Source organism: Corvus hawaiiensis, chromosome 25 (genome assembly GCF_020740725.1).
Source record: "Corvus hawaiiensis isolate bCorHaw1 chromosome 25, bCorHaw1.pri.cur, whole genome shotgun sequence".
Classification (NCBI taxonomy): domain Eukaryota; kingdom Metazoa; phylum Chordata; class Aves; order Passeriformes; family Corvidae; genus Corvus; species Corvus hawaiiensis.
In genome coordinates this window covers 3840495-3865266 of record NC_063237.1, presented here as the reverse complement: position 1 = coordinate 3865266, position 24772 = coordinate 3840495, and the positions used below count along the sequence as shown (strand labels likewise).

The following is a 24772-nucleotide window of genomic DNA, read 5'->3' as shown; positions in this document are numbered from 1 at the left end:
TGGATTTCTGCGAGCCCTCCCCTCTGTGAGCAAGAAGTGGCTGCCCCTGCGAGCAGCCTGCCCTGCCTGTGAGCATTCCCTGAGCGTTCCCTGCCTCCCAGAGCCAGGGAAATGCTTCCTCAGATGAGGAGCAGCCTCACGTCAGGCAGAGCCTGCGCATGCACGGAGGCCTGGCAGGGTCAGGGATTCCTTGGAACAGCAGCCACGCTCCACAGGCTGAGCTCAGAATTCCCCCCTCCATGTCCAAGACAAGCACAGAGCACATTCCTGCACGCTGCAAACAGGTTGTGGTCATCAATTAAATAAACAATTCTTTTCTCTCCCCCCAGAGCTTTAATACAGGCCATACTTAGAGGAGTGTTGTTGTATACATCCTGGAAATTCTAAGCCCTGGTGTCCCTCCAGGTGCTTTTGGGCATTGTTTTCTGGGACTGGATGCCAAGAAAATCAAGCAGTGCCTGTGCAGGTAGAGAAGCCTTTGTGTCCATGTCCAAGACAAGCACAGAGCACATTCCTGCACGCTGCTAACACATTGTGGTCATCAGTTAAATAAACACTTTTTTTCTCTCCCCTCAGAGCTTTAATACAGGCCATACTTAGAGGAGTGTTGTTGTATACATCCTGGAAATTCTAAGCCCTGGTGTCCCTCCAGGTGCTTTTTGGGCATTGTTTTCTGGGACTGGATGCCAAGAAAATCAAGCAGTGCCTGTGCAGGTAGGGGAGCCTTTGTGTGCTGGCACCGAAGGGCTGCTTTACCCATCCCAGCCTAATGAGGTGGCACTTGCACGGATTTGCTTTTAGGCCTCTCCTCAGCTCGTTCACCTCAGCACTGGTTGGAAACCCATTAGCGTGTCAGGTTGCCACACGTATTCATTCACATCTGCTCATTTAATTTCGGGATTCTTGCTGCTTGTAAAACACTCAAGAGCCTCAATTAGTTCAGCTCCGTGTGACGATTGCATTTTTGTGGAGAAAAGCTTGTTCAGGAAATGTCACTGTCTTACCTTGGCTGCTGCTTTTCCTTAAACAAGATTAAAGCTGAATCTCCTCCCAGCTGTTAGTAAACATGGACATAAATCATCTTCAAATCCCTTAAGAGACCAGGAGAATTTGCAATGGAGACTTTTGGTTGGATGCCCCTTATTGCTTTGCACAATCAGCTCTCCCATTGTGAAACAGAAACTTTTTGGGTTTTGGCTGCGTTCTGCACCCTCCATCTGTGGGCTTCCAGCTTTGTCTTCCTCGTAGCACATTGTCAGCATCTTTCATCTAAAATGACAAACACATTTGCAGTAAATTAGACACCACAGAAGAGAGGGAGGGCGAGGGAGGGCGAGGGAGGGCGAGGGAGGGCGAGGGAGGGCGAGGGAGGGCGAGGGAGGGCGAGGGAGGGCAGTTTTCCAGCTTAAGCACAACAGAATCGAAAGGTTTTTTGTTTTCTGTCAGTGAGGAACATCTCCCTGGTCATATTTAAAGGCACTGTGTAAAACAGCAGAAGCTACCCAGAGCCTTGAATCTCTAAAATATCATTTTCTTCCACTGAAACACGGATTTTCCAAAGGGAATTCCTTGCTGGCACTTCAGTGTCTAAGCAGGCACCTCCTCCTGGCTGGGTATTCTGGTATAGTTTGCTTATTTTAGTAGCGTTTTATTAACTTTAAACGAAGAAACAATTAGAAAAAACAACAAAAAAAAGCAATTTAAAGCCATCGTAGGTTTCCATCCCGAGCCCAAATAATCCGAGGGAAGGAGAGATTCGATGGAGAAATGCCTGGGTGGGGTTACGTGGGACGGGAAGCAGCACACCTGTGTGTGTGTGTGTGTACATCCATGTCCCGCTGCGGGCCGAGGGAAGCGTTCCCGGAGCTGTGCGGTGCCGGAGAGCCCCGGCAGCATTCCCGCATCCCCGGCAGCATTCCCGCATCCCCGGCAGATAGCGCTGTGCCTCCGGGGCCAGCCGGGCTGCGCTCCCAGCCCCGACACACCTCAGAGCCCTGTGTCCCTGCCCTCCTCCTCCTCCCGGCCGCACCTGCTGGCACTCCTGTCCATTACCCAGCGCAGAGAGTCCCCGCCGCCCACAAGATGCTGCACAAAGCCCGGACTAAGGGCTCGGTGCAGCCTTTCTAAATCCCAGGATTTAGCGACTGAGATCTTCAGCTGGAAATCACTTCTCTAGGAAAACTCTTTAATTTGCCTACGAACAGCTGAGGTGTCTGCATCACACCTTTTCCCCAGCTGCTGTGAAACGCTACAGAAATACATCAGTTCTCTTCAAAAAAGCGCCCAAATTGCGGGTGCAAATCTACATTGAAGTGTCACATGGCAACTAATCAGCCGCAGTAATTAATATGTGGTGAGCAAATGCAAATTGTCCCTTTCCAGACCAAAGATTTGGGCTTCTTGATTTAGCAAAGCCAAGAAATGTCTGCAACAGAACAGCTCTGACACATTCTAAAAGCATCTGGCCATAAAGGACTTAAGTGATGCATCATCTCCGAACAACCTTCAGGACTGCATTTCCACGGCACAATAAAAGCAAGAAGGATGCAGAAATTCCTCTCCAGCCTGAGCCCTGGCATCCAGTACCAACCCTGCTCCACTCCACGTGCTTGCCTCGCCGTCCTCTCCTTGCTCCTCCTGCTTCCCCTCGCTCTCCCGCAGGAATGGTTTTCTTGGGAAGGCACAGGGAATAACTCAATTCCAGCAGCAGAGCATCCCCAAAGTAGAGCCAGCAGCCAGGAGTCACGGAATTGCCTGGAGGCTGCTGTTCCAAGGGCAGCTGGAACGAGGTCAGCAGCTCAGGCCGCTGTTTTGGCAAGGATTAAAATTGGTGCCAGCTGCCAGCGATGTATGGAGGATGGATCAAGGGATCCAGGAGCGTTCCTGGCCCTAATGGGGCCGTGATTGCCTGTCCTCCCTCAAAATTAACACCACCAAAGTCACCTTTTTGGGTGGTACTTTGGAAAAACAGAAGGAAAAACTTTTCCTTCTGGTGCTGGAGATGCTCCAGGACAAAGGGACACTGTGATGGTCAGTCCTGATCACCCTCACTCACAGAGAAATGCAGACTATCAGCACCATGCTCCCAGAAGGTTGTTATTGTGAGCACAACTTCCCACTAAGGGGAAAAATACAGGTTTTTGTTTTTGCTCTCCTGAGAGAATGAAATTTTATCGGCTACTTTCATAACACTTTCTTTATCTTAATGCATACATTTGAATTATCAAAATGGAAACCACTTGGGCTCTAATCTCTTCCCTGCTTGTGTAGATTCAGCACCAAAGGATCCATGTCCAGGTGCAATCAGGCAGTGATAACAGCCAAGCTGTGACCGGGAGCCACACTGATGATGGCACAGAGAGAACACAATGCAATGTATTCACACTGATAAAAACCTTTTATATAAAAGTGGCTATCTCGGGAGTATCCACAGGGCCATAAATGCCCAGGAAGAACGAAGAGAAAGGTCACTGGTGTGACCCACTAAGCACAGCCATTCCCATTCCAATGGCACTACACAGCACCAGCCCCAGCAGGACAGGAGTTATTAAATTCTGACCATTCCTGCACTAAGGGTGCTCACAGCACATCCACAGCACCTAATTCAGACTCACCTCATGCAGTGCAAACGATCCTCGATTACAAACATTTCTGGAAGTACAGTTTTCATTGGAAAACCCCAGATCTTTTATATTATCAAGGCTTTTCTGCACAGGATCAGCAGAGCAATACTGGGAGGCTGAGGAAGGCAGAGCTCAGAACCCTCAGGGATGGTGAGCAAACCACGGGGAGATGTCCACTTTTTGTCAGAATTGTGTTTGAACAAAGCCTTTGGGGGGAGAGGAAAAAATTACCTTTTTCTATAAAACATAGAAGCTTTGTGCCAGAAATTTCATTACAAAAAGAGCCAAGCAATGAACTATAAAGAGCCCTGAGAGACGTGCTCAGTCAGCAGCACTAAATGGGATCTGTTTGTCTGGCAAGGATCAGGTTCTCATCTCCTGCACGGAACCCTTGTCCGTGTGCTCCACCATGGAGGGCAACTCCCTGTCCCCGGACAAAAGTCCTTCCTCCTCCTCCCTCCCATCCCGATGCAAATCAGACAAGGAATGGCACTTCTCTAGAAAGGAGGTGTTCCACAAAAAGCCTTTTTCTCACATACCACAGGCACCACCACCCTTTCCCAGCACCTCAGGGCAACAACACACAAATAAATACCAAGTGTCTGTTTCTCTGAGAACCGAGCAATGAAGCACATTAGTGCACGCTCTGAAGGCACAGGCGTGAAGCCATTTCTGAGGCAGCTGCAATAAAACTTCACACATCCTCGAGAAAAGCTGGAAGCTCATTTCAATTTAGAGAGAAATGCGCTCTCTCTAAAATGCCAGAGAGCTCCTCAGCTGGAATGAAGAGTATTAAGTATTAAGAGTATTAAGGATGATTTTCTTTTCCCAGCTCCTGTGGGCTCTATAAATATTGAATTTGAAAGATGGAGACAACACAGACAAGGAGAGTCAATGCTGCACCTCCTTCTGGGTTCTGCGGGCACTGGCTGTACATCCACCAATAAAATAATAAAGTCCTTTATCTCCTGAACCCACGGGGTGTCAAACCCTCCCTCCCAGGAGGAAGAGTGGAAACAGGGGTAAAGCAAGATGAGGTGATTTGCTCAAGGCCACACATTAAACCTGGGCTTGGGGTGAGGGCCCTGCACTTCCCGTTTCCTGCTGTAATGACCAGTTTATGGCACCTCCGCCCCCTCAGTGACCCCCATTCCTTCATTGCTGCCCCATGACCGCACCAGGGCTGCTTTAGCAATGTCAGTCTCTCCCCTTCCCTTATTCATCTTGCTCAGCAAAACCTCCTCACCTCATTTCCCTTTCTAGGCAGAGCTTTACAGGCACTTCCCCACCTCATAACGCGCTCCTGGAGCAGACAGGAGCCAACGCACAGCAGGGAGCACTATAGTGCTTTAAAGTACTGAAAACTTTTGTCTTTTTAACTCCAGAGAGTTCTTCACTGACTGGGTTCCAGCACTAAAATCAGCTTTCCTCTTGGCAATATGTTTCATGGTGGTTTTTGTCCTCTTCCCACGCATTTCTCCTTCTTGAGGCATCAAATCACCTGCATTTCATGATTTACAAGGTATTAAACACGCAAATAGCCACAATTCCCTAGAAGCTGACTCCATGTCCTGCTAATTTAGTGTTTTCCAGCTAAAAATGCTCACCAGGCAGCTTGAAAGGCATCCCACAACTCGCACTCAGCACGGAATGGAGCAAGGCTGACCCCAAGTCTAGGAATCCATGGCGTGATTCCAAACACAGGCTGAGGTTTTCAGGAAGATCTACTGGAGCCAGGAGCACTTCCAGCAGGGTATAGATCCTCCTGTGGGTTATTTTAGTCTCAAAGCCAAAATGCTGCCTCAGGAGGTTCATACAGGACAGACAAAGCTCTGAGGAGGAGCTGCCTCATTGGCTTGTCCTGGTTTTACTCCAAGTATTGGCATCGTCACCGAAGGGATCTGCTCATGCTGACAATGGCATTTCCTGATCCCATGGAAGCTCTATCCCAGAAAATGACAGAGCTCAACTCACTTGGAAGGGTCCAACCCAAACCCCAGCCCTGTCTGGCCCAGCAGATCTCAGGTCTAGCCATGGAAAGAACCTGCCTTTAATCAGAGCAGGAAAAGTCCCCAGGTGCAGGATAACATTGCTAGTTCATAATTCCTTATCTCCAGCTGTTTTAAAGCTAATTTAAAACCACTTCCTTAGAAAAATAATAATTTGTGCTGATCCCCCCCTCACCAATGTAGTTATTAAGAATTTGAAAAACATCATGCAGTTTAAATTCCACCAACTTGTATTTCATGGGGTGGCTCTAAATTCCTCAAAAATCTCCCTGAATACCAAAATGCAAATTCCTTTCAGCTCCAAATGTAATAAAATGACAGTGCCACCAGACTGGATGTGCCAAACTGCATCCAAGAGCTGAGCAGCTGCTGAGAGGAAACTTCAGAAGGGAAAAAAAGCAGGAGAGGGAGACGTGACTAAAGCGGGCTGTGGGAGAAGCCGAAATTCCTGCTCACGAGAAATGCCTGGAGGCATGGAACAGCAGACCCCAACACTCACCTCGGCAGCAAGAAAGGTTTCTTGGGAAAGGAGCTGTTTTGTTGCCTCTAATGAGGTCAAGCCAGCCTTGGCTTCCACTGGAATTTCCTCCTGCAACCCCAACAAAGCTCCCCAGCCTTTGCCCAGAGCCGCTCACATGTGCTGGAGGTTCTTGTTTGTGGTGCAGCTGTCGGAAGTGGGGAGGAAGCAGCATTCCCACAATCCCATCTCCATCAGCAGCTGCCTGTGCCTTATCAGCCACCTGCCTCACATGGCTGGAAATACTTTCCATGAGGAGGCAACTGGCAAACAGCTCTGAAATAGGGCACAGAGATGAGCAGCAGGGCAGAGATGGCAGAAACCCCGCTGCCAGTCAGGATTCCAAACACAGAACCTACCTGCTCTGGTCCCGTGGGGATGTTTAACCCTTCCCACACCTCCAGTTCTGCAGGGAAATTGATAATTTGCTTTTTCTTCCAGCAAATTCTCCAGGGGCAACCTGACACCCCCAAGTCCAAGCCACTCTCACCATCCTTGCTGAGCTGCTCATTTTTCCCTTTCCCATTTTCCCATGTCTCCCTCACTGCTTCTAGGCAGGGATTTTTCCAAGTCCTGGATTTGCAATCCACCTCTTTGTCCTTGGGGTTTAACAGCTTGCACAGCCCAAGGTTTTGTTCAGAGGGAGACAAATTAGTCTAATGGGAATGGCTAGGTGTGCCAGGATTTATGGCACTGAGACAGTGACCAGACCATGGAGCACATCCCCACAGGGTCACAAGAGATCCCTGCAGGCAGCAGAGTATTCCCAGGGGAGCAAACACCTCAGAACTGGGATGAATTTCTGGTAGGGAAGGAAGGAAGACACGGAGAAGCAAAGAATCAGGCACGGAATTCAAAAATTAGGAGGCAGCACCATGGTCTGGGACAAGCTCCAAGGCAGCCCTGACATGCTCCAGGTTACTGCTGGAATCAGTGCCCAAATCAGCACCCAAATCTCATCTCTCCCCAGGAAACAGGCTCAGAAAAACCCGTGGCACCCATTTTAACCAGCAAGAGAGTCCTGAATCAGGACTGTTCACTGCCCTGAGCCTCAGTGCAGGTGCTGGCAGCCCTGGCAAGCCCCGGGGAAGGGATCATGCCACTGCCAGACATGCACGGACTGGGAGGCCAAATTTTGCTGTTTATTGACTTATAAAGCAAGAACTGAAAGTAGGTCAGCAGGCAGGACACCCCAAAGGTAGAGAGAACCATCCTCCAGTCCCTCCTTCCAGGAGGGTTCTGCCTGAGGGTTCTGATTGATGGTTCTGCATAAGCAGAGCTGGTTTTTAATGGAAAACCAAAAATGGTTTGAGCCCAAGGCTGCAGTTTTCTCCTCCAGGCAAGTCAGCACTCAGGAAAAAAAAGGAAAATGTTCACACCCCACTTCCTGGGGGCCCCAGGCAGAGGCATGTAACCAAGCCTGCATCAAAACTGAATCAAAAATCCATCCCATGTGCAGCAAAGCAGAGAATATAACATCAGATCTAGCCCAGCACACAGAGCTTTAAGCTATTCTTCCTGAGTGTCCTACATAACAAACCCAAACAAATTAAGGAATGAGTAATGAAAAGGTAGGAGGTGGCAAGGCTTGTTTTGGTTCAGGAAAGGATTCCCATCCCTTGCTTGGAATCTAAATTAGATTCTACTTAGATTAGAGTGAGGCAAGGCCAAATTCCCCTGATGAATGAGCTGCTGCAGTAAATCACTCAGATTTTGCAGCCATTCTTCAACAAATGTGTTTTTCTTTTTCCTTCTTCTCCTTTTGTATCTGAGCTTGTCAGCCCCATGCCACAGCCCTGTTCCCCTGGGTTAGGATATCCCTTTTTATCTCCCTCAGAAAGGGAAGAACTAATTTGTTGTCTGGTAGGGAGAGAAGGTGTTCTTGGCCTGATGAGTGGATTATCTCCCTAAACAAGCTCTGTAATGCAACAAACCCCACACACTCACAAAACCAAAGGAATCCTTCACAACCAGGGATCTGACATCCAAAAGTGAAAGTTCCCTCTCCTGCACAGCATGCTCAGTGCCATGGCCAGGCTTTGGCTAGAGCAAAAATCCAGGGAAAATGCACAAAATTAAATCCATATTCAGGCTTTCCGTAGCTGCAAATGGATCTCTGAACACATAGCAGCATGTGTAGGCTCGCAGCACCTGCATGTGATTTCTCTTCCAGTTGAAGAGTGTTGAACAGTCTAGAAACTGAAAAAGAGAAATGATATCAGGAGTGCAGCATGAGAACATCCCAAAACCAGATGGGAATTGGGCAAGTGGAGTCATCTACCCCCAGGAACTGGGCACTGCTCAGCCTTTATCCATTTGCTGCAGTCCAGGCTTGGGATTTTTCCTCTGCTGCCGCCCTGCACCCCACAGATTATCACTGGAGATGTCAGTGATATCAGCTGCGATATCCAGTCCCTCTCAGGAAGAACCAACGACGTGTAGCAACTTAAAATAGATACTGGGCTGAAACTCTTTAGCCTCTGACTCACCCCAGAGGAAGCCAAGCAGGTGTAAACCAGCAGCTGATCCAGAACCTGGGACCTGACAGACCTTCAGGTGCCACCTGCTGCCGCAGAACAGGGACTCATTCATTTAATAGTTGCCAGGCACTGATTTACAGCTTGTTCTCCCTGGCTGGTAGGGCTTGTGTGAACCCAAAGCCGTTGCCGACACGTCCTGCAGGTGGCTGGAGAGCTGGAAAGCTCCTGGCTCCTAATTTGAATCCACAATCAGGTGCCTGAGGTAGCTGAGATGATTTGGTGTAAGCCAGGGACTTCTCCAGGGATAATCTCTCTCTCTGATGGATCAAAATGAAGCTGCTTTATTTCCCTGGCCCAGCTTCCTCTGGAACCACCCTAATTTCTCTTAGAGAAGCCAATTTCACAAAGGGCAGCTGCAGAAACACGGAGCTTTCATTTTTAGTGCTTACCTTGTGCTTAAACACACTCCCTTAGGCAGAACCAGCCCATTCATCACCCTGATGAGAAGAAATACTCAGAATTACCTCTCAGAGTACAAGACAGTTCCCACAGGACTGGTAATTCATTAAGCCTGATTTTCTTTATGATGTAATTTTCCTTTTCTGAACGTTGCAGAACTGTTTCACTGCTGTGTTCCAGCCTTTGTTTCCTGCCAGCATTGCATATAATTCCTCCTTTCTGCTGGTTGGTTCCACGTGCATTCACTTGGTGATAAAATGATGCTCATTTTGTAGTATCACTTCAGCAGCTGAATAAAATCCTTCAGGGTGATACTGCAAGACAGCAATATCTGAATGCAATGCTGATTTTGTGCAATAACCTGATAAAACCAGACATTGTTCCAAGGAGCTGTTCTCTTGAACGGATGCCCAGAAACTTCTGAAATTATTAATCTTAAAATATGTTATGTTAAAGAGTAATCTGCTTCCAAATGATGCAGCAGCAGCCTAAACTCCTACATGTTGGGAAGCCAGTGCCAAGAAGTGTAAATTTTCAGGGTTCTGGAACAGCTAAAATGAAAGTATTATTCTATGCACATGAAATATCAAAGTATCTGACTTCCCTTGCAAGGAGGAAAACGCCACCTCATGTATTTTAATTTGCTGTCATTACAGTTTTCATAGGAGAGAGGAATAATAATAATAATACACATTTTGGATCTTTTTTAGTCATCCCACTGCACTCTCTGTGCTGCACTGCAATTTGAAACAATCACAAGGAGATAAAGATGGAGTTTGTTATTGCTGAGGAGCGCGTGGTTCACATCCAGTAAATCCCTGGGTCGGTCCCTGAGCTGTGCACATCCCCAGATTTAAATGGATGTTGGCACCAAGGGTGAAAACTCCAGCACTGCAACCCTCACGACACGGGAGCTCACATGGAATTAACCACAGGCTGTTTCCATGGCTCTTAGGGCACTTTGTGGAATCAGGATCCCAAAATACTGCACATTTCTCTCCTCAGAGTTTCCTAAGCTCAGCTGCTTTCCCAGCCCATCCACACTTTGGAAGGGGGATGAGCCCGTCCAGACAGACCCCACTGCAGATATTTGATCCAATCCCATATTTTACACTCATCCCAAGCGCCTGCCTGCCTCATTAGCAGCGAGGGCAAGCTCCAGAGGCAGGCTGGGAGCCAGCCTATTTATCATTTGCGTTTAAGCAATGCTTTCATATTTGCAAAGTGCTGTGCAAACACCAATTACTGCCAGGAGCTGATTAACCCCGGCACGGCGCTGGTGGGACCGTGCTGCTCGCAGCTCCGGAACCAGCTGCAGCTCCATCCCTGCCAGTACCCAGCTGGCCATGCCCTGCCTCCTCTTGTGACACCCCCAGCATCCTCACACTGCCCTGGGAAGTGGCTGCACTCAGAGCCTCTCAATGATCATCGAAATCAGCATCCAAAAAGCACCAAGGTTGGACACTCTGCAGCACCCCGGGGCTGGTGCTGCACGGGAGCTCTCCAGGACAGGCTGCAAAGCAGCCAGGGAAACGTAACAGAGCTCGTTGGACAGGATAACTCAGTTACCCCCTGCTTTTTCCATATTTTCCCAGGGTTATCAGGAACATAAACATCTTTTGCACCTCACAGTCCTTCACCTTATTAAGCTCAGAGCATCTCCTGTAACTCAGCTCTCTTTTGACTCCTCTCTTCCACTTCCAAAGCCACGGAGCACCTGGCATTTGTCCCAGGAGAGGAACAACCTCCTGCACACTGGGAACCACCCGGCTCAGACCCACCACCAAAAGGACTCTGTTTTGTTTTCCCTCTTGTCCAAAAGCCTTAAGCTGAAGGAGATCAGGTTTAGATTGGGTATTCAGGAAGAAATTCCTCCTTGTGAGGGTGGGGAGACCCTGGCACAGGGTGCCCAGAGAAGCTGTGGAGATAATTCCCATCCCTGGAAGTGTCCACGGCCAGGTTGGACAGGGCTTGGAGCAGCCTGGGACAGTGGAAGGGGGTGGGATGAGATGATTTTTAAGGTCCTTTCCATCCCAAACATGTGATTCTATTTTGGCTCTTAACTCCCAACAGAGTCACTTACTCATCACAAAACTTCGCATGCTGAGATGGATTTGGTGACACACGGGGAACCTTTCATTCATCCTTAGCTTTTCCACAAATCATCTCACCCCAGATGCATTCAAAATATTTGACTCTTGGAGCAAAACTTGATGGGATTTGCCAGATCCTCTTTCAGTAAAAGTCAGCATTAACTGCAAGTATTTCTACAGCAAATCAGTGTGACCAGCACAAGCTCAAGTCCCAGAAAATGTGTTCCCAGGAAGCCCAAGAACACGCATGCTCCCATCTGGGGCTGGCTCAGACACGTCTGTGCACAAAAGCCAAATCAAAGCCGGTTTTAGTATTGAAATGGTGTCATCTGGACTCATCCCTATGCATTTGTTCCTCAGGACAGGAGTCATCTGCCGGCCCTGAAAGCAGCTCTTTCATCTGGAATGTTCTCCCTTTATCCAGGCAGAGGACAGGATGCCTCCGCAGGGTAATTATCATCTCATCTCTGCCTGCCACGGTGAGAAACCGCTGTCTGGAGGTGCTGCTTTCTTCCTCCTGGCTACAAAGACAAGCTGAGCGATGAGTGCAGAGTTAAATGAGATGAGCTGCATCCGTCCCAGGCAATTTGGCACTCGTGTTTTGCAGCTATTTAGCAAATTAAGCAGGCAAGGAGCACACACAGATCAGGCAAGGAGAAGAGTCAGGGCTCATCCTTTCGCTGGGACCCTCCTGCCGAGGGTCACACAATTCTCAACCAGATTTCCTGGCTGATCCTGCTCAGGTTGCTGCCTCTCCATGACTCCCTTTCTCCATCTGCAGAGTGGAGATGATGCTCCCAGCCTCCTCTGCCAATTCCTCTTCGATCTACTGAAGCAAAGATCCCCAATCCTAACATAGATGTTACTTCACACTCACTAAGGGCATTTAAAAATGCCTCTTTTTAACCATGATAATAAAAACCTGCGACCTTCCCCGAGCTGAGCACAGCAAAAACAGATACCACAGACACGACTTATAAAACAAAGAGCTGCAGGGGAAAAATTCTAAACCCAGCTAACCTTTTCTATTTAACACTTCAGGGCTGCTCAACACAAAATGCTTCACTAAAACAAGGCTAGGAAACACTGAACACATCTCGCAGCTAAAAATTTTGCATTCTTTGTGGGTAGAAGAGCTTTACAAAATATTATCCGCCTATCCTGAGCCACTTCCAAAGCGAGGCAGACTGAAAATGAGGGAATTCATTGCTAGCCAAGCCCCAAGCCTGTAACTTGATGTATTTCTTACTTAACTGACTTTATTCCAGTGTGCATGGAGCGGGTGGTTGGACTGGTTCTCAGCAGCACTCAAACAAGATCCCGTGTAAATCACAGACAAGGGCATTTTCCCAGGAGGAAAGGAGGGGAAAGGTGAGGCTGGATTTTCCTGCAGCATGAGGGGCCCCAAGACTGAAAACGGGAGGTGAAAATGGCCCATGGATGGGGACAAGTTCAGGTTGGCACTGCTGGGCAGAGCTGGAGGCTCTTCCTCTCTTCACAGCCACAGCAAACACCCGGCTGTGGCACCTCTGCCACCTTCCAAGGGGCTGGGAGGGAACTGGCACTCCAAGGGAAGGGCATTCCAAGGGAATGTCAGCGTTAATCCCTTCAGCTCCACGTGTGGCGACCTACAGCACCTACAACTTCTCCTTCCCTCAGTGCCAGGGGAGCTGTTCCGTGGTGATTTCTGCACCACGGCAGAAGTTGGAATGCCCAGCCAAAATGTTTGGCCTTCTAGAGACAGGGGAGGATTTTCACTGTGAATTTCTCATGCTCAACCTCACGGCACCAGCATTTTCTCCACATCCTCATTTTACCTTTAATTCCTCAAGTCCCACGCCAGGCTGTGGCACCTGAGCAAGGCACTGGGTTAAAGGATGCTGTGGCACCTTTAGATGCCCTGGCAGGCAGCATGGAGATGTGCCCAGCCCCTCCACGTGGCTTTGACAAACACGAAACAAGTTTTTCTTGACCCAAAGTATTTTCTGCAGCAGGCTGAGTGCAAGTGCAGGTAGGATTAAACACTGAGCTGTGCAACAAACCCATGTGACCCTCAAATTCCACAGGGAAAATGCTGTTTGCAGCCTCGGATCACAGACCAGTTGTGCAACACCTTGAACTAATTCAAGGCCATTTTCTCTGACCCCAGGAGCCTTCTGTGAATTTTACTCAAGAGCACAAACGTGACCATTACAGTGCTAATGTAACTTCTGGAGGATGGAATTTCTGGAGGATGGAATTTCAGGAGGAGATACAAATGAAAAATAAAATCCATACAGGTTGCCTGAAATACCTTCCCAGAAGGTATGAGGAGCTGAGTGGAGAATGTTTTCCTTCCTTTCCCTGGAAGCAGCCAGCAGAATTCCACTGTGATGATACTGCATGGAAATGGAAAAAGAAATTTAAAAAAAAATCAGGAAAATTAAAGAAAAGGGGAAGCAGCCTTCTCTTTAAATGCTTCCCTAGATGCCTTCCACTCTGCCTGCTCTGGGAGCAGCTCCACAGAACCCACCCACTTTTCTGGGAATGCAAAAGCGCAAAAATAGCTTTAAACCAGGCATTTCTAAACGTGGCTCACCTCCTTCTCCCACTGAGCCACCCGAGCCCACAGCTCTCCACACCCTTTGCAACTCTTGGCATTTTAATTTTGCTTCCTCCTGCAAACCTGGCAGTGCCAGGGCTGGGGATGGCAGAGGCGAGGCTGTGCCAGCACTGGCAGCTCCTGTGAGCTGTGAGCCACCCCTGGGCCAGTCCCAGCCTCTGCAAGCCGTGACTAAAGGCCCTGCCTGGCTCTGCCAGCAGCTGTTGCAAGCTGTGAGCCAGGATTTTGGCATTCCCAGCTGAAACCCTGGGCACTTGTGCCCTCACCAAGTGACAAGTTCAGCGGGGTGACACCGCGGGGTGGAAGGGGATCGTGCTGGGGTGACCCACATCCAACCTACTGAGTCAGGTGTAATCCCTTTCCAGGTCATCCAGCTGGTAAACAGCTGGCTGTGGCACCCCAGCCACCTTCCAGGGGGAATTATCCTGCCAGGCAACCTCTTGTCCTGCTGCAGCCGTTGCCAATTGTTTGTGCAGTCACATTGCTGCACTGACCTGCTTTTCATCACAAAAATGCCCCCGAAATGCCCCAGAACCAAAATTTTCTAAGCAAGTCTTTGCCAGATAGTGCTCAGTCTGGTTCCACATGAAATTAGGAAGTGATTCTTGCCCACTCCAAGTGGTTTTTGGCAGATAATGGATGTGAGTCTTGCAGAAGCTGGATATGGAAAGTCTGCTGACTGCACACAGCTGTTTCTAGACAGCAGCACAGGCTTGGAGCACCCTGGGACAGCAGGAGGTGTCCCTGCACATGGCAGGGGTGGAATGGGATGAGCTTTAAGGTCCCTTTACCCCAAACCATTCCAGGATTCCGTGAAGCTGTGATTGCTCAGAACACATCACACATACCAGGGCTTTTACAAGCCTGGCCACTTCCTCACCTGGATTTGCAGAGGTGCTTTGGTGTCAACACACCCCTGCAAAAACCCATTTTCTCTTCCTGTGTGTCCAGATTCAGCTACACAGAAGCCCGAGCTCACATCCCTCTTTGAACCATCCCGTTCTCCTGACTGCATCCCGAAGAATTCCTGCCTCTGCCACTCTCCAGGCTGCGATGTCCATCAGGAATGAGGCTGGGTGTGTTTTAGAGGAGCAGATTCCTCTAGAATGCAAACCACAGCTCTATGAGTTCCTTACCCAGCACATCAGATAACATTTTGAAAGGAAAAATGCATTTTTTTTTTACCTGAGAATGATCAAAGCATCAAGACAGCAGCTGTTTGAAAGACTGGAATTTACAAATCCCTATAAATCATGAAATGTTGGGAATATCACCATGCTTAAAGAACGTTCTGCTGTGGTTTTGCACCAGTTTCCAGCCCTGACTGCTCCTGAGAGCTCCAGGAAGTTACAAAGAGGAAAATCAATTTTCCTTACTGTATTTTTAAACCAATATGAATCCAGTAAGGGTTCATATTTAGGAGCATGAGGAAGCAGGAAGATAAAATATTAAGAAGAGTCAGATAGTCCGGGATGCTGTGACTCACTTGTGACTTGCTTTTCTTCCCCACAGACAGAAAATGTCAACAGAAAATTGATTCTCAATAATATTGCCTGTAACAAGAAACGTGCAAATTCTGATTTTTGAACTTTCTTTGGGCAGGCAGCGGCGAGCTCAGCACACCCCTGATCTATAAATTAAAGACAGCCATGGCTTTTTGATGGCCCACATGAAAATGTTTGGAATGAGCACCTTTCCACATCAAAAAGTGACCAATATTGTTGTAGAAACCCAAAAAAAACTTCAGCAAACGAGGACTAGAGATGAAAAACCAGTCCCTTTCCCCAGGATTCACCAGCTCTTCTTCAGGTGGTGAGAAGAAATAAAGGATACGTTGAAATGTAGAGATATGAAATGATGAATTCATCTCTTTGTGGTATTCAGAATCCACCTCAGCAGTGTCTCAGCTTCAAAAGGCTGAGGGAAAGGCCAGATCCTTCTGTAAAATCCAAACCTTGCCCCGAAATGACCTAAAGCTGAGGTGGCCGTGCCAGGTCTGTAGGGACACCAAGCCATCATGGCATTTATAATGAGGCTATAATATACTCCAGCATTTAAAATGCCAGCCTAAAAGCTGGGAATTAACCCCTTTGCTCCTCAGCATTTCCTGCTCCTCTCTGATTTACAAGAATGGGAAAAATTAGGGGGGGAAAAAAGCACAGAAATTTCGGTTTTCCCGAGCTCCATGAGCACCACGAAAGCAGAATGTGCAATTCCCCCTCTCGGGAGGTGGATGCTCAGACAAGGAGTGGTTTACAGCCAATGCCTAAATTACCACTGTCCTAATACCACTTAAGCTTTGTCTTAATTTGGCTCCTGGGAGGTTTTTACAGGTGCTTGGCTCATCACTTGTGGCCTCTGAATTACGGTTTAACATCTTTGGGCTAAATTGAGGAGAAAAACAGATAAGATTTAGCACTTGGTACTCCGAGGAAAGAGGAGTTTCTGCTCTCCACTGAGCAGAAAAACAAGGCATCCTCACAACTTCCCTCCTGGGTAAAGGACAGACCCAGAATAAATTCTCAGCCCCTTCCACTTGTCTGTCTCTGGAGAGTTCAGGGGCTGTTTTACCCTTGGCCTTGAGGGAGGGAACAAACAAAAAAACAACCCCCCAAAAAAACCCAACAAATCCTTTCTCTGTAGAATCACAGAACCCCAGACAGGTTTGGGTCGGGAGGGACCTTAAAGCCCATCCAGTGCCACCCCTGCCCTGGGCAGGGACACCTCCCACTGTCCCAGGCTGCTCCAAGCCCCGTCCAACCTGGCCTTGGACACTTCCAGGGATCCAGGGGCAGCCACAGCTGCTCTGGGCAACCTCAGGGCCTCCCCACCCTCACAGGGAAGAATTTCTTCCCAATATCCCATCTGAATCTTCTCCCTTTCAGCTGGAATCCATTCCTCCTTGTCCTGTCACTCCAGGGTCTTGTAGAAATTCCCTTGTAGCTCCTTCAGGCACTGGAAGGTCGCAGTGAGGTCACCCCTGGTCTCTTCTCCGGAAAGGCGGAATAATCCCAATTTTCTCAGCCTTTCCTCCCGGCAGAGCTGCTCCATCCCTCTGCTTATCCCGGAACCTCCTCTGGCCTCGCTCCCACAGCTCCACGTCCCTCCCGTGCTGCGGCAGCACTCAGGGCTGGTGACAGGGCTGTGCCGGGACACCAAGGCAGACACGCGCTCATTCCTGGGGAATTCAGGGAATTTTCAGGAATTGGCGAGGGAATCGCTGAGCGCACAGGGCCGTGCGCCCTCTCCCGGCCTGCCCGGGAAGTGCAGCCAGAGAGCACCACCCCTGCCAGAAGCAAATTTAAGCAAATTTTAAACAAATTGTAGCAAATATACGCAAACTTTAGCAAAATTTGGCATCGTTTTACCGCCCTCTCTGCGGCTTCAGGTCCCTCCACCGCTCATGCTCGTCCGGCTTCATCCAAGACATGTAAATAACACGGCAAATCTCATCAGGCAGAGACATTGCATTCTCCTTAGCCCCAAATCCTTCGCAAACATTCACACTTTTACTTTGAAACCTGAAGGAATTTGACAGTCTGAGCACTGGGATCAGCCCCTATGAGCTAAGAAATGCGGCCTCCCTGTGCTAAATAACATCCAAACATTCTCCTGGCTGTCTTTTTTCACATAGGAACTTACTCGGATCCAAAGAGGTGAAGAAATGTGAGACACAACGATCCAGAAGAGCCACGTTGTTTTTCTAGACTGATGTTTAGAATCAGCACAATACTAACTCATTTTCCCCTCTCAGCAGGGCCCAGCTGTGGCTGTTGTGACATGCCAGGAGCACACGTGACAATGCCAGCCCTCAGGTATGTTCCTCTCAGGACATGCCACGTCTTGCCAAGCCAGGGCACGGGGCAGGATTTGGTCGTGCAGCAGCCTTCACCCAGAACTGCAGCCCAGGTTCACATCTGGGTTCTGTTCCTGGGACTTTTTTGGCAGAGCCAAGTGACAAAACACAAATGTTGTCAGTGGCAAGAGACCCCAGCTAACAAGGAGGATTCCAGCTGTGCAACCACCTTATGCTGGCTCATGAAAAACAAGAGAGTTGTCTTTTTACAGTGCTCCTCATCCTTGCTGTGTAACTCACAGAAAAAAGCCCTTCAGCTGACAGACTTAATGGAATTTTGGCCACGGAATTCTAACATCAAATTTGCCCTTTGAACTTGGCAGCTCCACACAGGCGGTTTGGCAGCAGCAAAGCCAGCTCGATCCTGTGTAAATCCTGAGCCACGGAACTGTCCACAGAGACTTTCCCAGCTCAGTCCCTTGGCCGGAGAGCACATCCTTCAGTAGACAGATGTGTCAGGTAAATATCCTGCAGAGTTACCAGGTGCTTTGTTGCCAAACACTTCTCTCATTTGCATTTCTAACATTCGTCCCCAGGCAAAAGCCAGCACGGTTTATAGAAGGCAAATACAAAATCTGCCCAAATGACCCAGATAAAGGTCCTGAATCACAAACCATTGCTAAAACGCACACGCTGGTTGCTTTGATGGATCTGGGAATTGTAGCATGCCCATTCTTGTTTTCCATCCAGCACTGGATTAGAGCTCTCAGTTCCAGTTAAGAGCTGTCAATGAACAGGGGGAGATGTGCTGGGTTTCACATTTTTGCAGCCCATTGCTTTTACCCACAGACCTGATGGCATGCGAGCACATTCCTGGAAGGCATTTCCCCATCTCCAAGTCCATTTCCCTTCTCATACCCCCAGATTCCAGCCTGAGCAGTCCAGCTGGACGTCAAATCAGCTCCTCTCCATTACCCTGCTCTGGATCTTTCCCAGAACAGAGGGGAGGATCTCGGTGCTATCACACAGATTCCCTGGATACAGCCAATACATCCGACCTTCTCCTCACGCTGGGAAACCTCCAGCACTTACAGACGTAGGGGAAGGTTGATATTCCAGGGCAAAACCCAGCTCTGAGTACATCAAGGAGCAGAAACCGAACATGAAACCTTTCCAGACCCACTCCTGTGCCTTGCGCAACGTCCCGGGATTAAAGAATGCCGTGGAAAAAGACCAACACACAGAAACTGCGAAGTGGAAACAGCTTAAGGAGGTCTGATACTCAAATTCCTGGGAACTTGAATTGAATATGAATTATTCCTGTTCCTGTTGAGGTAATAAATGATGTGCCTTGGATTTTCCTCTCCGTTAACAGCTTCTATCTATGATTTGATGAAGTCAGCATTGGTTATCTCCATTAACATGTCATATCTCTGACCACAATTTGAGTCACTTGCTGGTGGCATCACACGGTATCTCAAATTAATTTAAAGTTTATGGATTATATAGGATTAAAGACTATATATAATATTAAAGACTTAAGATTACATAGTGTTAAAGAGCAAATGCTGGTCAGCAAGGTCAGGCGGACGAAAGACGAGTCTTTCCCCAAAAAATGTTAAACTGCAGAAAACCATTCCCCATGTTTCACTCAGTGTTTCATCAGCTCAGTCTCAGAGGTGAAGAAGTCAGCTTCACTCCTAAGTGATGAGAGAAGCCAGGTACCAAAAGTGTCACAAATCTCATTATCACTCCTGCCTGGAAGCTGGTAATTGGTGCCAGACAAACCAAGAGCTGTTCAGGTGAGTGCCCTGCTGAAAAAGCACCAGGAAGTTCACTTCTCCCAGCTCAGCACCAAGGTGAAAAACACACGAAATGCAAGGCAAGGATTAAGAGTGAAGTCCAAGCTATGAAGCTCCAGAGAGCAGCACTCCACTAAATCCCTGCTAGCACCTAAACGGGGAAGGGATTCGACTTGAGGGACCTCAGGCAAAGAGAACATCACCTGGGCAGGTGAGACAAAATGTGCAGAGCTCTCCTTTAGCCCAGGACAGCGGGGATCCTGAGGGGAGCCCAGAGCTGGAAAGTCTCTGGAGGAAACTCCTTGCTTCCAGCAAGATGAATAATACACCTGTTCCCTACTTGTGAGCAAACACTACAAAGGAATAATTAGAACCTATCTGACCTGAAACCCACATGCCCATTACTGTGGTATTTTTCCACCTACTCCAGGTGAAACAGAAGATGGGCTGGACCTGGAAGGGGAGGGGTGGAGTGGCAGCACAAGATGCTGATTTATAAAGCAGCTGCAAGCAGAGCTCTTTCTCCACAGGCTTGGGACAGGGAGCTTGTCCTGCCTGGAGGATGCCGAGGTGGGAGCAGCATTCCAGCTAACACCTGCTGGCCACAGGAGAGGGACCCACCACCTCGGGGAGCTTCTGCACTCCAGGACTGCTCTGAGCCACCTCAGTCCCCAGCTGGGCTTGGGCTTTTCATCCAGAGGCTTGGGCTTTTCATCCAGAGATTTTGGCTTGGCTGCTTCCCTCCATCAGGAAAGGAATAAATTCACCAAGATGGTCAAGGTGGGTACAATGCCCAGGGAACTGCCCCTTGGGTTTCTCCTTAAGTTTTAATTTGTAAATCTGTACTATAAGTACAGGCTAAGTGAAAAATTGAATTAATACCAGACATTGCTGGGCATGAACAGTTTGGATTGGGAAGAATTCTTGGACTGGCTGAGCCAAAAATCTGAGCCAAAATGTGAGATTTTATGAAACTCTGAAGGTTAAAGGTTAACATAGGCCATGCTTACAAGTAAGCAATGAATTTTACTAACTTCACCAATTTTCTTTATTTTCTCCTCCATCTGCTAAGTTCTCCCAGCAGAGAGCTCTTGCCTTTCTCTCCTGGTTTCTCTCCTTTATAGGGATTTGAAAAGCTGAACAGATTTTTGGGTGGGAAAGTTAAAGAGAAGAGGAGGAGGAGGAGGAAGGTGAAGAAAAAAATCCCAATAGATAAAACAGATTGTGAATCTTCAGCACAGCAGAAAAAAAAAAAATAAAAAGAACAGGCATGTCCTGTCTCTGGGATGAGCATCACAAAGAAAAATCAAGGGTTTAGGAATAGAATTTCAGTCTTTTAAGCCCTCAAACTGCTCAGCAGCTCTTTGCTTTCCCCTTCATCAACAGACAAGATTTAAATATTCCTTTAGTTTAAGGGTAGCTAAAGATAAGATGCCAGTTTTGAGTTCCGAACAGTGTTAAATATTAAGACATCCAAATTATTTTTGTTTTTTTTCTTGTTGTTTCCATTATTTGAGCTCTCTTTATGTCACGGAGAGCTCTTCCTTCATTGCTTTGAGCCCTCACAGGAGGCCAAGCCCTGGCAGAGCTCGGGGCACTGTCAGCTCTGCTGTCCCACCAGGAAACATCCAGGGGGCTCTCCTAAACCTTAGGGGTTTAATCCATAAGGAAACCTCTGGAATGGGGTCAGCCAATGGCTCTGCCAAGGCCTGGCCTGTGGTTTCCAGGATAATTGGGAGCTGGAACGTTATGATTACGCAGCTGCTGCATCAGCGGCACGGGAAGGTTGCCCTGCACTCTGCAGAGTTAACTGAGGGTTTGGAAACAGCACAGCTCCCAGGTTATCACTGAAAGCAAAACATTCCCTGAGATCCAGCAGCCTCCCTGGGTCAACAGCTTCCTGTGCCTGGTATTCCACTGGCAAAAATCAGTGAATTGTTGGTGAAATCCCTGCCAGTTCTGAGCTCTGTGTGAGCAGAAACAGAGCAGCTCCTCCTTGGCATTCAGTCTGCTGCTTGCCTCCATTCCTCACTTTGATTTGGTGCAAATATAAATTTGTAAATGTTAATTTTAATTTAAAAAAGTAAATCTTGGAGTTATGGATCTGAAAAGCTCCAGGAATAAGCAAGTTCTCAACGGATAACTTTTCCCTCCCCTTTCCTTTCACAAATATTTTGCTTTTCCACTGATCTCTTCTTGGACCTGATAAATAAATTAATCATTTTCACTGCTGAGGTCCTGGGCAGTATTTTCCTACAGTTGTTTTAGATCATAAACTGCTGGAAGTGCTGCACGTCCCTAAAGGAATCCCTGTAATTTGCACCTGATGAAGTCCTGAAAGTTCTGACCACAATCACAGTAACAGAAACTGGATGGATCTGTGGATAAGACAGGAAAAACACGTCAAGTAACCAGGAGAAAGGGATAGTAGCAACTTGTAGCTTGCTAAAGCTGCTAAAAAATGTAGATCTGCCAAAGTTTTGACTTTTTTGTGGTCTTTTACAGAAAAAGTCCGATGTTTACTCGGTTGAGATCTATGGGACAAAAGATCTGCACAAAAGAGAGATCGAAGATGAAGAGGAGAAGTACAAAGACTTAAAAGGCAACAAGAAAAAAAAGAAGGCAGAAGATCTTAAGAAAGAACTGGACCTGGTGAGTGTTGCTGAGCTTCCATTACACATTCCATGAAATCCAGGGAATGTCCTGCACTGAACATCGTGGCACAGGGATTTGCTTCCTCACACTCCTGGAGTGTGTCGGAAAAATGCTGTGCAAGATTGATACCTACAATGAGAGGATGATTCTGATATAGTTAAGCCACCAATGGTACAGAACATTGTACCATGCCCAAAAAGGAGTCATTCCCCAGATGGAATCACTGCCTTCAGTATTTCCTGACAACTTGCACGGCCAGCCAGGAATCAGAGGGGAAGGCAGAACCATGGCGTTGTGCTCCAGAGATTCCAGAGCTGAGAGAATTTCTCAGCTTTAAACCCAGGGTTTTTTACCCAAACCAACTGCTCTGGCCTTGAAGAAATCTGTGTTTTCCTCCTGGCTCTCCACTGACCTGCTGGCTGCTCTTGGAAATGTTGCTTCCTCTCCACACATTCCAGTTTCCCAATCTGAAACATGAGGGTAATTATGCTGACCTCTTTTCGGGATTGCTGTGAGAGCAGCTCAGAGGAGAGGCTATTTACGGGCTGAATGGCATTTCAAAGCTCTAGAACCCCAAAATAAGATATTGATTCCATGATTCTCTGATCAACTCACCCATCACGTTTCCAAGATCTGCCCAGCAGCAGGTAAATATTTCTCAGCCCATGTTGTCTTTGCCACCAGGGGATGTAACGCCACTCCCGTGTTTCTAAAGAGAAACCAAAGCACAGACAGGAGAATTGACTCACCCCAGTACCCATGAATCACTCTGAGAAAACAATTGGGAGATCTCTCAAATTCTTGGCTTCTAAATCCCAGTTCAACACAAGATATAATTAGGCCAGTGATACCACAAAGGTGTCACTGCAGGCCAAGGAGAAGAGCTTTGAGATTTCCCTCTCCCACACCCTTTTTCACTGTGGTTAGAACCTGTTGCCTCTTTCCACCAGACTGTGGACCCTACCCTGGCAATCAAGGGCAGAGGTTGTTGTCACACATGCTCTGAGCCCTGCAGCATGCAGAGAGAAATTTTTTATCCGAAAGAAGCACAGAGCCTCGTGGCAAGCAGCAGAAACATGAACACACCATCCTGTTGGTGTGACAGATTTGCTGGAGGAGGAAGCTATTTACAAAAGTACTCTGCAAATCAAAGGGAAAAAAAAAAATCATCTTCCAGTGGAAGATACTTTGCTTATCAATGTGCGGGTTTGTCTAATTAATGAAAGTGGGGTGTCATACAAGCAGCTGCATCCATAGTCTCAGATCCAGGCAGTTTGGAAATAAAAATTTCAACAGTCTGATGTTCTGCTCACTGTAATTTTCCCTCTCTCGGAATGCAGGATGACCACAGGCTCAGCACCTCGGAACTGGAGAAGAAGTACGGTACCAGCATCGACAAAGTAAGTCCATGGGGCATCGTTAAGGAGCTGCCTCAATCAGTTGCCTCTGGCCTCCCCAGAGCTCCCCAGAAGCAGGAATTTTGTTATTAGATGTGTGGTGTGCCTACTTTGGTGCTCCCAGTACAGCCTAAACCAGCAAGCCAATGTGCACTGACCTGGACTTAAAGTGGAGTTTCTCTTGAGTCTGAAGAACGCTGAGCTACTGCTTTGAAATCAAAAACGGGACCTCAGGGTTTTGCACCAGGACCTCATTTTTTTTAAAGCTTTTATCTGATGTTTTGATTTCACCACAATTCACTTCTCACTGTAGCAATTTATAGCCAAAGACTGCATGGGATGAGCTGATTCTGAAGGAAAATCTAGATTTGAGAAACAACACCTGAGCCCTTTTGACACCTGACATTTGAATACCAAAGCACTGAATGTGGCCAGAGCACAGACAAGAATTTCAAGAACCCCCTGAGCTACAAACATCTTGTGGAAATGCAGAAACAGCAGCAAAAGAATGTCAGTTTTCCCCTGGCTTTCCAAACACTTAGTCCAGGTATATTTGACTGACAACCAACAGAATGGAAACTCCTGGTGCTCCAGTAAAGAAACAGCTGTTTCTCCATAGCAGATAATTCATAGCAGCCTCTCTGAAACCAGGAGGTTTGGAAATCAGAGTTGCAGCTCCCTTGTAACACAAACAACCTTTAAAGAAACAGCAGCACGTGAATTTTGTTCTGAGCTGGGGTAAAAATGTCTGTTTCTGTGATTTCATTCTAAACGTGCCACCTCCTTTTGCAGGGTCTCTCGAGTGCAAGAGCAGCAGAGATTTTGGCTCGGGATGGCCCCAACGCGCTCACTCCTCCCAAAGCCACCCCTGAAATCGTGAAGTTCCTCAAGCAGATGATCGGGGGGTTCTCCATCCTGCTGTGGATCGGAGCTGCCTTCTCCTGGATCTCCTTCGGCATCCAGCTGGCGCAGGGAGTGGACTCGGCCTTTGACAACGTGAGTAGATGAGTAACCACAGAGCGAGTGTTTGACCCCGTGACCATCTGGGTGATTTAAACACTGCACAGTTACTCAGTAACTACAAGGAGGCCTCTTGTTCTCACAGGACTCTCCTCCTGCTGCTGAACATTTCTGATAGAAGCTCAAACACTGCGCACACCACTTGTCTAAAGAGTGCCCGTGCAAAGGTTTTATAACCACCGGGCATAATCACAATTCTTGAGAGCAGCAAAAAAGTCTGAAGAACCCCAGAGTCTTTGACTAATTCCCTTTTGAGTCATACTCTGCTTTATTTTTTTTTTTAATTGTTTGTTACACTCTAATTTGGTCAGGTTTGAGT

At 47.8% G+C, this 24772-nt stretch overlaps 1 protein-coding gene and 2 long non-coding RNA genes across 3 annotated transcripts in view; 1 reads left to right on the top strand and 2 right to left on the bottom strand.

Moving 5' to 3' along the window:
* Positions 1-856: 856 nt before the first annotated feature.
* LOC125338353 lies at positions 857-23154 on the bottom strand. The gene is made up of 3 exons (XR_007208255.1): positions 23001-23154; positions 22652-22745; positions 857-1269 (listed from the first exon to the last, which is right to left on the bottom strand). It is a non-coding gene; the product is annotated as an uncharacterized LOC125338353 (long non-coding RNA).
* LOC125338354 lies at positions 7332-17510 on the bottom strand. The gene is made up of 4 exons (XR_007208256.1): positions 17426-17510; positions 13475-13559; positions 9079-9126; positions 7332-8348 (listed from the first exon to the last, which is right to left on the bottom strand). It is a non-coding gene; the product is annotated as an uncharacterized LOC125338354 (long non-coding RNA).
* Positions 19918-24772, top strand: part of ATP12A (ATPase H+/K+ transporting non-gastric alpha2 subunit) — a 19703-nt gene continuing 14848 nt past the window's right edge. Inside the window, exons 1-4 of the mRNA XM_048329019.1 lie at positions 19918-20161; positions 21887-22033; positions 23377-23436; positions 24226-24429. Of these exons, the coding sequence (XP_048184976.1) occupies positions 20153-20161; positions 21887-22033; positions 23377-23436; positions 24226-24429 (420 nt within the window). The 5' untranslated portion in view covers positions 19918-20152. The remainder of the gene's footprint in view (positions 20162-21886; positions 22034-23376; positions 23437-24225; positions 24430-24772) is intronic.